Source organism: Dermochelys coriacea, chromosome 1 (assembly GCF_009764565.3).
Source record: "Dermochelys coriacea isolate rDerCor1 chromosome 1, rDerCor1.pri.v4, whole genome shotgun sequence".
Classification (NCBI taxonomy): domain Eukaryota; kingdom Metazoa; phylum Chordata; order Testudines; family Dermochelyidae; genus Dermochelys; species Dermochelys coriacea.
This window is the reverse complement of record NC_050068.2, coordinates 98,756,500-98,770,065: the sequence shown is the minus strand read 5'-3', so window position 1 is coordinate 98,770,065 and position 13,566 is coordinate 98,756,500. Positions and strand designations below refer to the sequence as shown.

The following is a 13,566-nucleotide window of genomic DNA, read 5'->3' as shown; positions in this document are numbered from 1 at the left end:
CTTCCCTCAGCCACCATTGGCCTGGAGCAGCGAACCTCAGCCACTGGGAGCCGCGATTGGCCAAACCTGTGGACGCAGCAGGTAAACAAACTGGCCCGGCCCACCAAGGGCTTTCCCTGCACAAGCGGCGGAACAAGTTTGGGAACCACTGATCTAATATATTAGACTTAGCTTGCGTTCTGTTTATTTGCTAGGTAATCTGCTTTGATCTGTTTGCTATCACTTATAATCACTTAAAATCTATCATTCTGTAGTTCAGTGCTTCCCAGACTTGTTCCGCCACTTGTGCAGGGAAAGCCCTTGGTGAACCAGGCCGGTTTGTTTACCTGCTGCGTCCGCAGGTTCGGCCGATCGCGGCTTCCACTGGCCGCGGTTCGCTGTGCCCGGCCAATGGGGGCTGCGGGAAGTGGCATGGGCCGAGGGACATACTGGCCGCCACTTCCCGCAGCCCCCATTGGTCAGGCACAGCAAACCGCGTCCAGTGGGAGCCGCGATTGGCTGAACCTGTGGATGCGGCAGTTAAAGAAACCGGATGGGCTCGCCGAGGCTTTCCCTGAACAAGCGGTGTCCCAAGTGTGGGAAACACTGCTGTAGTTAATAAACTTGTTTTATATTGTATCTTAACCAGTGTGTTTTGAGTGAAGTGTGTGGGAAAATTTCAGCTTGGTAAACACAGGCTTGTTGCCTATCTTCCCCACATCGAAGGGGGAGGGAGCGAACTATATTCATGAGCTTGCGCTATATAGATCTCTGTGCAGTGCAAGATAGTATAATTCTGGGTTTATACTCAAGTAGGGGTGCAAGGTTGGGGAGCTGGGAAATTGACTGGTGTCCCCTGTTTGTTCATAAGTAGCTTAGGTAAAGCACTTGGGTAACTTAGTTGTGTGTGTGGTGCCACCTGCTATCGTGTTGGGTGATAACAAGGCCTGGAGAGGCTGACTGAGTCACCAGCAGAGCTGTGTGAGAGAGGCCAATCCCGCTGATTTGTTAGGGGGCACAGTGGTTCCAGCGGCTACACTCTGAGGGTGACAACACATCACAGTCTGCATTTAAGTTCTTCCACTCAGCAGCACTGAATAGCATAGAACCATGTTACATTCAAGTCCATTGTGTGTTTGAAGGGGCTGTATCTCTTAAATGCCTTAATCATGTGACCCCAAATTTGTACCAGTATCTCTGCTCAAGTCCTTCTATTTGCAAAGCAATTTGCAGGCCTACCTAGCTTTGCATGTGTGGTTCAGAGCACTTTGTAAATTAAAAGCAGGTCATTTGTGTGTGGTGAAAGGGGTGTTTGTCTAGGGAGCCCCCGACCAAATTTGTACTGCAGAGTCCCCTATGTTTATCTTTAACAGTGGAGTCACTAACTTGTCCTCCTAATGGTCCAAGTAGGACAAAGCAGAAGTTTAGTGTTAAGAAAATATTTGTTTAAACGGTCCTCACTGTAAAATGATTTAGGAAAATACTGGCCAAATTTTTTTTTACATATGTATGCTCACTTTCAAATGTGGGACTGTATTTGAATGTTATTTTTAAGTTTAGAAGAGTTAACTCTCAGTGCAGAGCAAATTATATTGGAGAAAATCTGATCTAGTTAAGTCTGTGCATCCAGTCTGTGAAAAGGGGGGAATTACCATAACTCACAAAAACACACCAATAGCCAGTGCCTCAGCAAAGGAGCTTTGAGTCAGAACTGATATCATGGCAGGCTTCAGCTCTTAGCCAGTCCTTTGGCTTTGTTAAGGGCAGTACTGTGTATCCTGTTTCGTTACTTTGCCTTCTTCCTGGTAAGTTCTCCAGTACTCCATAGTGATTTCTTGGGTTGCCTATTTCTTCCCCTAAAGCCCCTTTGCTTTGTGTTCATATTGTTTCTTCAGCCCTTTGGCTTTGTGGAAAGACAGGGAATTTGTACTCTGTTTCCTCTAGAATGTGTTAAAGGTTACTACTTAGTGTCTTTGTGATACAGGAGTATTAACAGTCTCAATGAGTTTTCTTTCTCATAGGTTTCAGAGAGGCAGCCGTGTTAGTTTGTATTCGCAAAAAGAAAAGGAGTACTTGTGGCACCTTAGAGACTAACAAATTTATTAGAGCATAAACTTTCGTGAGCTTCATCGGCATCCGATGAAGTGAGCTGTAGCTCACGAAAGCTTATGCTCTAATAAATTTGTTAGTCTCTAAGGTGCCACACATACTCCTTTTCTTTCTCATAGACAGTATTAACTATGATGTTTCTTGAATTCTCACAGTGCAAAGCTGTGTGGTTCCCTGTTGACCCAGTAGGTCTGTTAAAATCTGTTATCTTGTTTCCTCATTCTTCATCTTTGACTTACCCCAACTCTTTCTTTCAGGCATCTCCGAGCCCTAAAGACGTTACCCCAATTTCACTGGATGAGAATGAGTGTTCTTCTTGTAATATGTCAGTGTAGACATGTCAGTCAGATGTTGTTGTTGTTGTCTGTGTAATCCATTGTAGGAGCATACGCTCCTCAAGCGCTTGAGATTGGATTTTTTAAAATTGCGGTGTCTGTGTGTACACCCTGTATCACCTCATACTCCCGTGCAATGGCATAAACAGTGGAATGGCCATGGTTCTTCCCAGTTTCTTCTTACTGCCTTGTGACAGTGAGATGGAACCCAGCGAGTGACTGACCGATTAGTCTTCAGAGACCTTAATCCAGGATTTTTCAACCTATTGGAAGAAGAAAAGTATTTGGTTCAAACTCTGCATGTCCTGCAATGGACTGATCTCCATTAAGGAGGACACAGTCAATGCCTTTTCTGCTTAGGAGAGAGCCACATCTTAGATAAGTGCTTTGTGTGCAAGTCCTTCTCCTCCAGGACCTGCACAGTAAGTCCAGGGATGCTATGCACAAGATGCATTTATTTGTGCAGTTCATGCAGGTCATTTTGGACCCAGAAGCGACTGTTAGAACCAGCATCAACTAGCATCAGCCAGCACTCTCTTGAGCATTCATCACACTGTGGGATCAGACAGTGGAATGGTGAAGAAAGCACTGGCAGAGTCGGCACCAACAATGTAGATGCCGGCCACCTCAACATTGACAAAGTCCCCAGTTGGACTGACAGCCTCCACATCAACAGTCCTGGCACAGATTACCTTGGCAGCAATAGTTTGGTACTGATGACTCTGATTCCTGTATGGCTGCAAGGTTGATGGCAAAGGCCATTAGTATGAAATGGGTCTCCTGGCTGTAGGCATTGGGATTACCACATGGCATAAAGGTCACGACAGAGGATTTGCCTTTTGAGGGAATTGTCCTCTTCAGCCAGAGAACTGAGGAAGCACGCCTTTCTCTCAAGGGTTACCTTAAAGTCCCTGGGAATTTATAAACTCCTAAAAGAAGGCTTACATATATCAGTCCCAACTAAGGCAGAAAACACCCTTCTTACACATCTGCCCCTGCCTGGACAATTAACTAATATGTGACAGAACCCAGCAGAAGTTGGCAGCAAGTCTAGAATATGCCCTCTACCTATTCTAGCAGCAGGGTCTTCTCATGAACTATGAACAATAGTCTTATCCCATCACATATGATAAAGTTCATAGAAGTCCTAATTGACTCTGATTCAGAGAGAGCCTAGCCTTCTCAGATTTCTGTCAATGCAATCGCTAGTGTTCGGGATAAAATCAAACTTGACTATGATGATGCAGATGTGTCTGGTGCTACTGGTCCATAGGCCTTAGGAGCCTTGGATCTGGGATCAAATCAGCCTCCTGTCTCTGAGAAGGGATAGAGTAGACTGCCTCAGGCTTCAATGTCAGAAAAATAGGTATGATGGACTTCCCTATGGTGCAGCCTGGAACTGGAGTACTGCTGAGCCTTCTGACATACCAATCTGGGTCCCCTCTCACACTGTGAGTCTGTGATAAGCTGCAGACTGGTTCCGGTCCTGCACTCTCACACACACACACACACACACAGGGACACAGCCAGCAGCAGTTATATGAATGTTTCTCCTCAGCCATTCATGAACTAATAATAGAGAGGCTCCAGCCAATTGTCCTCCAGCTCTACAGCCTAGGATTCCAGAGCTGTACCATCTTGCCCTGGTCAAAAGTCTGACCAATATAAGTTTATTACCTATCCATCCCTCCCTCAATGTGGAGAGGACAATGCAGCAGTTTTTTCCCTGAGCAGATTCGTCAAACACTTCTAGCAAAACACACTATCTTAGGTAAAAAAATAAAATAAAACAAATGTATTAACTACATTTGTAGTTAAGATAGATTTTAAGTGATTATAAGTAGCGAATGTACAGGACAAAGCAGATTACCTAAGAAATAAAACAAAAACGCAATCTAAGCTTTATAAACTAGATAGGATTTGAATCAAATACGCAACTGCAGAATAGGTTGGCAGTAATATTAGCTAGGCAGTAATATTGCAGAAAAGCATCCTGGGATTATAGTGGTTATAAATAGACTATAAATCAACAATGTGATGCAGTTGCAAAAAAGGCTAATGACATTCTGGGGTGTATTAATAAGAGTGTCTTATGTAAGACTTAGGAGGCACTTATCCCACTCTACTCTGCATTGGTGAGGCCTCAAATGGATTATTGCATCCAATTTTGGGTGTCACACCTTAAGAAAGATAACAACAAATTGGAGCACAACAAAAATGATAAAAGTTTTAGAAAACCTGACCTATGATGAATGGTTAAGCAGGGCATGTTTAGTCTTGAGAAAAGAAGACTGATGGGGGACCTGATAAGCCTCAAATATGTTAAGGGCTATTATAAAGAGGACAGTGATCAACAGTGGTGCAAGTAAAACCCATGTCTTACTGGTATGGGGGGGGCACGTGACCTTCCCATGACCTTCCACGTGACTCCTAACCGTCCAGCCCGGGCCCCCTACACTCTTCCTGTCCCCTCCTCACATCCATCCCATGTTACCTGGAGCAGGGGAGCTCTGTCCTCCTCCTGGGGGCTGGGGGGATGAGGCTGGGGGGTGGGGACAGTACAGCTGCTGGAGGAGCAGAACTCCCAGCCCCGCCCCCCAGCCTCTCTCCTCCGGTGGGGCTGCTGCTGTTGTACACAGACAGAGACACAGCTCCATGCCTGGAAGGGCGGGGGCGGGAGCAGAGGGGCTTGGAGTTCTGCTCCTTTCCCTGCTGGGAGGGGCAGCAGGAAAAGGAGCAGAACTCCCAGCCTCGTCCCCTGCTCTTCCAGGCATGGAGCTGCATCTCTGTCTTTCCTCATACTGCAGCAGCAGCCCCGCCAGAGATAGGGCTGGGGTGGGAGCGAGGTTGGAGGTGGGGGGGCAGCAGCCGGAGAAGCTGCCAGCATTCTGCTCCTTTTCCCACTGCACCTCCCAGCGGGGAAAGGAGCAGAACTCCCATCTTTCTCCTCCGGCTGGGCTGCTGCTTTGTCTTTCTGGTACGCCGTACTGGCTATAAATAGCTTGCTGGTATGGCTTACCGGCCTACTTGCACTGCTGGTGATCAATTGTTGTGAAGGTAGGACAAGAAATAATTAGCTTGTAAAGGAGCTATAGGTTAGATATTAGGAAAAACTTTCTAACTTTAAGAATAGTAAAGTACTGAAATAAGCTTCAACCTGTCATTGCAAATTTTGAAGAACAGATTAGACAAACTCCTGTCAGGAATGGTTGTAGGTATGGTTGGTGTTGGGCTGGACTAGATAACGTCTCTAGGTCCCTTCCCGCCCTACATTTCTTTGTTTCTGTGTTTGGTATTAAGCCATCAAAGTTTCTGTTTATATTATTTGTCATGAGTTTTCCTCTTTTGTTTTTCAAATCATGATATGTGAGTCATCTCAACTGTTTCAAATATATAGAGAAAAGTTGGACTGTAGCTTACAATTAATTTTTATTTTTAAGAGACCGACAGCAAAGGAGCTCTTGAAACACAAATTCATAATACGAAATGCAAAAAAAACATCCTACCTGGCAGAGCTCATTGATAGGCACAAGAGGTGGAAGTCTGAACAGAGCCATGACGACTCCAGCTCTGAAGAATCGGATGCGTAAGTTTGTTGAATCTATAACATAATCATAAACAGGGGAATAGAGGAGGAGAATTTTCTGAAGCAGTTGTGTATCATCTTGTCTAGTTAGCTGATGTTCTTTATTTAAAAAATGTTGGGCTCACCAGACATGTGAAGTTAAAAACTTAATTGAAATATTTTGAGGGCTTTCAAGCCCAGAAAGGTGAAAGAAGACTAACTATAAAATATATACTTTTTTTGTTGAGGGAGGGTGTGTTTTGTAATATTTTATGCTGCAGTTTGCTCCATCTGCTCTGGCATCTCAAACTGTTAGTTTCAGTCATACAGTGCTCACACACCCTCTTTTCTGTCATACTAGAAAGTACAACAAATAAATTATGTTCATGACTAAATTAAACCAATTCTATAACCTGAAGTTAAGATTGAGAGTACGTATCAGCAAATGAAAGCTAAAGAATGTGCAAGTACATTCCTGATGTTTTAAAAATCAAGAAGTAACCAAGAAGTTTAGAGATAAATGGGACTTGTAAAGGAGAAAAAATGAGGGTTTGCTCTCTTCTACTTCTTTGATGCTCTTGTCTAAAGAGGTCCTAAAAGTAGATTTAAAAAAGCAGGGATGGGGGAGGTGTTGTTCTACTTATTTCTTATCTTAGAAATAGCAGAAATATCAATTCTGATCTTTCTTGGTTTTGCTGATTGATTTGTTAGGGATCTTTGGGACGTGGTTTGCACTTCCCCAGACCTTATTTGGATGGATGCTCAATTTTAAAGTATGGACGTTCACAATTAAGGCTTCCAAATATTGGCAACAGGGTCATTAGGGCTATAGAAATAGATATACTTAACGTCATGATGGTGAATGGAAATCTTTCTTCACTCTGAGGCATAGAAAGAGAAGGAGGAGGATCATTTTCTGGTGTCTTAACTTTTAGAAATTCCTTCAGAAAATATGCCTTTTGGTGGGACATCCTTTCCCTAGGGAGAAGTGGAGAAAGTTGGGTTGGCTCAGCTCATGAACCGAGGGTATTAATAGTTGCTCCTGGTGGCACAGTAGGTACATCCACTGAAGCCATGAGTAGATGTTAGAGGGGAATAAATTCTCTATGAGTACTGCTGTTCAGATGCTGCTATGATGAGCGTAGTATAAGAACCTGAACAGAATAAAGTACTACTAGTGCCTTCCTCCTTTTTGTGATTGATGGAAAGGAGAAGATAATAGGTAACAAGTAATTTGAGTTGAGAAATTCTGCCATTTGATGGGTACTCCTAAACAAATAATTTGTATTGAAAAAGCTAATTGTATTTTGTATTCAAGTTTTTATAAAGATAATAAAAATATCAAAGTGAAATTATTTAGTCAATCTCTCTGCGAGTGAAGGATTTTTTGATACTGTACGCTTTCTTGTGCCTTGTTCAATGTAAATGTAAATGTCTCAAAATGTCTTCAGTCTGTCTGCATGGTCAAATGGTTGGACAGGATTCTCAATATCAAAGTTCTTAATCCTTGGATATATGGCATTCAGAGCATGCTCATGAAAGTTCAACTGACTGGTCTGCACAGCTCGTTGGCATGGCTGACTTGAGAATACTCAAGACTATATTTTATGGTCAGCTACAAACTCCTTTCTCATGATGGCCAGTACAATCAATATAAAGACACATTGAAATCAAACTTAAAAGCATGTCAGGTTAACCGTAAGTTTGATATTCCACAGCAACTGGAAAGCAACAGCCCACGACAGAGTAAGGTGGCAGCAGATTTGTCATGTCACTGTTAACAGCTTTAAAGCAATGTGTATTAACACCCTATTTGAAAACATGAACAGTGCAAAGCAAGGATACAATATCTTGTAATGGTCATGGACAGTCTTCTCTGTCCCACATGTAACAGTGTTTGTGGTTCTCTGACTTGTTCAATATCGTGTTTTTTTTTCTAATTGTTCAATGTGTGATTTCATGTCTCATTTACTGCATACTATTCAAACCCTATTCTGAAGACAAAATTATTAATTTCCTCATGGGCAGTGATGGGGTGGAACTCACCACCTTGGCACCTCCTGGTGGCCGTGCTGGGAATTAGCTCTTGGTTGCTGGTGCGCCTTCTTCTAGTGGTGTCTCACTGCCGTCATTTCTGTTCTACCTCTAAGACCTGCGTCACTCCCTGGACGGCGGTGTCCTCTTCAAACCACTGAGCTATCGCTTTCCCCTTTGCAGATAGTAGACATACTGGAGTTTGAAATCTCTGTCATTGCAGAGAAATCACTTTTTGAGGTTTTTTCTGCAATGAGCCCAGCACGCATTGCCTTTCTGAGAAATAATGGGCTTCTGGACCCCTTTAAGGTACTATGGCAGATGCTGACCACTGCACTTCTAACAGCAGAATGGACAGAAACACACTACGATGCGTCCCCATCAGGATTAGAGTATTTTTATTACCTGTCCTAATCTTGGATCAATACTGATTTCAGTTGTATAGGAGAAGTCCTTCTCAACTGAGAGAACTCCCAAGGAGAAAGATCCAAAACAAGTGGATCTCTTTGGGAAGAAATTGTACTTGTTGCCTACTGTTCACCTGAGGGTAGCTAATTTTCAGGCCATGTTAGTGAAGTATGGTTTTCTCACATGACACAGAGTCTTGATACTAGTTGTAAAGGTCCCTACGAAGCTACAGAGGATATCAAGGGCATTCTGCAGGAGAGACAGCTAGTGGTGAAAACATCCCTATAGGCTGCTGTGCATGCTCCTGATATGCAGCCAGCCCAGAACCATGACCACAGCCATGACCATGAGAAGGGCCTCATTGCTCCAGGCTTCGGTCATTCCCTGTGAAGTACAGTCCATCATAGAAGACCCACTATTTGATAGTTGAGTGCTATTTAGTGAGAAAACAGTGTGTTACAATTGCTTATATACCCCTCCAATGTATCAAAAAAGGATCATCCACAGCAGCAACATCAGCAGAGGCAATGGACGCTCTCTTGTCATAGGTGTCCATACTACTAACCTAAGAAGTGTCCTTGCTATAATAGGGGACATCAGCCCTCTAACCCCTTCACCTGAGCATTCTGTTCAGTCCTATGGCAGCAGAGTGTCAGAGTTACATTTGAACTAATCAGTCCCCTTATTGGTCTTCTCAAAATTACACTCCTTTGGAGAAAAAAAATTGCATTCTCTAGATGTCTCCAGGACTGAACAGGACAAAACCTTTCAGACTCTCTTCCCACCTCTTTATTGCTCTATTGGGTAGATGTAAAGATAAGGCAATTTCTTCTTAAAGATTATCAAAGTGGATCACTCTGTGTTTCTCCACTTGCTACCACATGGCTGATATGACCCTTCCTTCAGTGTGAGAGCACACTTGACTGGGTGACATCTTTGGCCTGCTTCAGAAACGTACTATTGTTAAGAGCTTTAAGGCAGCTATTTGGAGTAAACCACTGACCTTTGTAAAAGCACTATGCACTTGATGTAGTGGTAAGAGCCGATGCTAACCTCAGAAAGGCTGTGCTCCAGTCACTCTTTGACTGATACAGCTGTGACTCCTCTCCTATCTGCAAGGAGGATACTGCTTATCAGTCGTCTAGGTTGGGACCCATACTGATAAATACTCAAAGAAGAAAATACAGAAAATACAATTTCTCTGTGGTAACTTCAGTTCTTTGAGTTGTTGTTGTCCTTGTGGATCCCTTAACTTGTTCCTAGCTATCACAGGCTGCAAAGTGCAAGGGAACTGAGGAAGGTGCAGGGCTGTTCCATCCTTTATATCCTCATAAAAGAGCAGGAGGATGCACAGGCCAAAGGCATAGCCCTGCCAGACTCTGCTAGCTAAAAAAAAATCCAGTTCTGTGCACATGGGATGCTTGTATATCTAGAATAGGATCCACACTGTCTACAACGCCCCAAAGAACTATATTTACTGTAGATTAAGTAACCGTGTTTTATTTTGTGGGCAAGATTGCTTAGATTTGGATGAGCTGTCTGCTTCCGTGGTGGGAGAGCAAGGTCTTGAGAGAACAAAGGCATTGTCTTCTCTGTTATAGTTCCAGATAGGGATGCTCCCTAAGGTACTGGAGGTGTTGAGAAAACTTGTTTCCTCAACCTATGCTTTGGATCCATGCCCTTGCTTTCCTTCCTGGCTGGTGGAGGTCGGTGGGGAAGTACTGGCTCCCTTGCTTGTGCAGATTGCCAATACCTCTCTTAGAGACGATAGGCTGCCCATTGCTTTGAAAGAAGTAATAGTATGGCCTTGGCTAAAGAAGGCACCTTTTGATGCTGACAGTCTTGCTAACTGTTGACCAGTATCATATCTTCCCTTCTAAGATAAGATTGTGTAAAAACTTGTAGTGAGACAACTGTCTCAGTATATAGATGCCTTTGATCTTCTTGATCTATGCCAATCTGGGTATAGACCTGGATGTGGCACAGATACTGAACTAATCTTATAGTTGAAGACTAAGTGTCCATGCTGGTATTATTAGATCTGTCAGCTGCCTTTGATACTATTGATCAGAAGGATGAACCCTGGTAAGAGTTGATGGGGAGGGTCTTCAAGGGCTTTCGGTTTTTTCATCTGTGAGTCCTCTCATTGAGTAGTTGAGTTGCTCCTTTTACTGAACAGTTCCGAAGTTTGCAGTGCTGTGGGGTTCCTTCTGTCACCCTCCTTTTCAACATGTATATGGGGCCCTAAAGAGGCATGGGGAGTGGTGTTTTTCATTATGTTAATGACACGCACCTGTATGTCTCTATCTCATCGACTCCAGTGTTGCAGTGCAACACCTCAGCCAGAGTTGAGATTGGGGCATGGATGAGAGTGAGCTGGCTGAAGCTCTACCCACAGAAGATGGAGGTGGTGGTGATGGATTAGAAGAAGCTGTGATAGGAGATTTCAAAGGTAGAATCAGCCCCTTTGATTGAAGGTGTTTGTCTGCTATTAATTACTTAGTTACTAGTGTTTGCAACTTATGGGTGATTTTTAGATCCCCAGCTGCTGCTTGATGATCATATTACAACAGTAACCCCATCAGCATTTTACCATCTACCTCTGGCTATGAAATAGTGATCTTTTCACTGTGGACCTTACCAATATTATCCATGATTTTGTCAATTTGAGATTAAACTACTTCAATGTGTGGTACATGGGTGGGGGGAAGGATGGGAGGGGTGACACCTTAAAATATTTGGAGACTGAAGCGAGTGCAGAATGCAGCAACTTGCTTATTGAGCTGAGCATTGTATTGGGAGCATCTAACACTGCTTCAGGATCTGCACTGTCTGCCCATTGATGTCTGGGTGGAGTTGAAGGAGTTTATGAACTATAAAGCCCTAAATAATAGAGTGCCTCTCTTCCTATGCTGTATTGCCACAACTGTAATCAGCAGGAGCACTCAAGCTAGATCCCTTCACTATGAGAGAGAGCAGCTGGAAAGGCTTTCTCTGGAAAGGCTTTGAGACTCTGGAACTTGCTCCCTGCCTTGGTCCAAAAATTGCCTAATTTGGCAACTTTGGGGGTGTGCTGCAAAAGATATCTGTTTTGAGAAGGTTTTTTTAGAAAAGGCTGAGGATGTGTTTCCCAGATGACTAAGAGGCAGGAGCAACATTCCCGCTAGATTTTTTTTGTATTGAGTTGTGCATATCATATTTTCATCATGTTTACATAGACCTTTGACTCTCCAATCTATTCATTTAAATTGCCCAGTTTGTAATTAGTCACAGAATCTTCCATTCTGTTAAATATTGGTTGAAGAGGTTTAAGATCACACCAAGTTATTTAGCTCATATTCCTGTGCTGTAATGAATAACATGACTTATGACCATGCTACAGGTAAACTATTGAAATCAGTACTTTTTCTTGTGGCACCAATATAAGTATCTTAGAATTCCCTAAAGATATCACCTGTGCAGGATTCTAACTCCTGGCTCCCAATTGCAAGACTGGTGGAACTCCCCTAGTTCTCTGCCTCCCCACAACCACTCGTTACCCATCTCTGTTGGCTCGAGCCCTGCTCCCCTCCCTCTCTGCCCCAGATCCAATCCCACTTCTCATTTCTCCTTTCCCTCCCCCAGGAGGGAGTTGCTTTCACAGCCTGGAGCATGTAGGAGGGTTCGGACTGGGCACTCGTACCCCATCATCAGCAACTGCACAGGCCCCCTCTCCCTGCACTATAGCTCCCTGCTGGGCTGAGAGGAGCTGCCAAGTGTTGCAGCAGAAGGGCCTGGCAGGTGGAGTGAGACCCTATACTGGCTGACTGGGCTCCTTACCCTCTCTGCTCTCAGGCTTCCTGTGCTGCGGAGAGGAGCTTCTGCAAGGAAGGGTTCCGGAAGCAGTGCTGGGGCCAATAGGGAGAGCAGGACCCTATGTGGGCCATGCTCTCCTACCTACTGAGAGCGTCTGCCTCTCCCCCAGCACCCCGTTAAGCTCTTTACCCTTCCTGCTGTCCCCAGGCTTTCTACAGTGCAGAGGACTCACCATGAGTTCCAGCAAGAGGGGCTGGCAGGCAGAGTGGGTGCTGGCTGCACTCACAGCCACCTGAGATGGACAGCAGTTACCAGATTGCTGTGCACTTAAAAGGAGCATTGGCTTGGTGGTTGGCTAAGTTACTGTGGAACTGATGATTTTAATGCAGCTGAGGTTCAATTTTATTGATTGTATAATTATGTTAGGACATCTATGGCCTTTGGAGAGGTTTATTTAAATAAATACAAATACATAAGACGTTGACTTTGTTCATGTCTGGGTTCTCTGCATAGCCTACTACAGTGCTAAATGAGCACTGATGGAATTGTGTGTTCAAACTTTCCAAAAACTTTTGTCAACTTTCCAGTAATTTGGAGCCCTCTGCTGGCATCTGTCATACTGCTAAAAAGGAATATCATTAGTGTCATACAGTTTGGGAAACCATTGTCAGTGGTAGTAAATGAACGTTTGTCTTTCTCCTTAATCTTTATTTAATATACAGAAAAACATCTTTGTTCAATATTTAAACAAAATCTTTACTTAAGACCCAACCTAATCATTCTTATCATATACCTTGTTTTCACTGGCCTGAGAAGCATGGTGTTCTAAATTCACTTTCAAATGTGAAGGTTTTAAGCTTATTTTGGCATTATTAAATCAATATTACTAATGTAGTAAAGGAAAAATTCTGAAACGTCTTAGTATTTTTTTTTTAAAGTGAAACCGATGGCCAGGCCACAGGTGGCCGTGATTCAGGGGACTGGATCTTTACAATCAGAGAAAAAGATCCCAAGAATGTAGAGAATGGAGCAGTCCAGCCACAGGCACTAGAAAGTAATAAGGTACTGTATTAATGTTTAATGCTAAATAAGGTACTGTATTAATGTTTAATGCTAAAAGCAATACTAGAAAGATATACATCTAAACATACCTAATCTAGTCATCCAACATTTTTTCCTTTGACAGTTTAAAAAATCAGCAAAATGTCTTTTAAATTATGTAGATTACAGTTGTTGCTTATTTTGCACAGCTCTCTTATCAACATTATTTCATCCTGTAATACTTTTTCACTCTTATAGTTTGATTTTTTGTAAATATGTGTGATGTTGTTTTTAAATGTT

At 43.3% G+C, this 13,566-nt stretch overlaps 1 protein-coding gene across 4 annotated transcripts in view; it reads left to right on the top strand.

Moving 5' to 3' along the window:
- The window catches only part of STK24 (serine/threonine kinase 24), a 134,594-nt gene that overhangs the window by 107,901 nt on the left and 13,127 nt on the right, over positions 1-13,566 (top strand). For all 4 annotated transcript variants that reach the window (XR_006277791.1, XM_043504707.1, XM_038375063.2 and 1 more), the window contains 2 exons: positions 5,864-6,009; positions 13,164-13,287. Coding sequence is in view for 3 of the 4 variants with exons in the window: in XM_043504707.1 (XP_043360642.1) it covers positions 5,864-6,009; positions 13,164-13,287 (270 nt within the window). In the remaining variant the exon portion in view is untranslated. The remainder of the gene's footprint in view (positions 1-5,863; positions 6,010-13,163; positions 13,288-13,566) is intronic.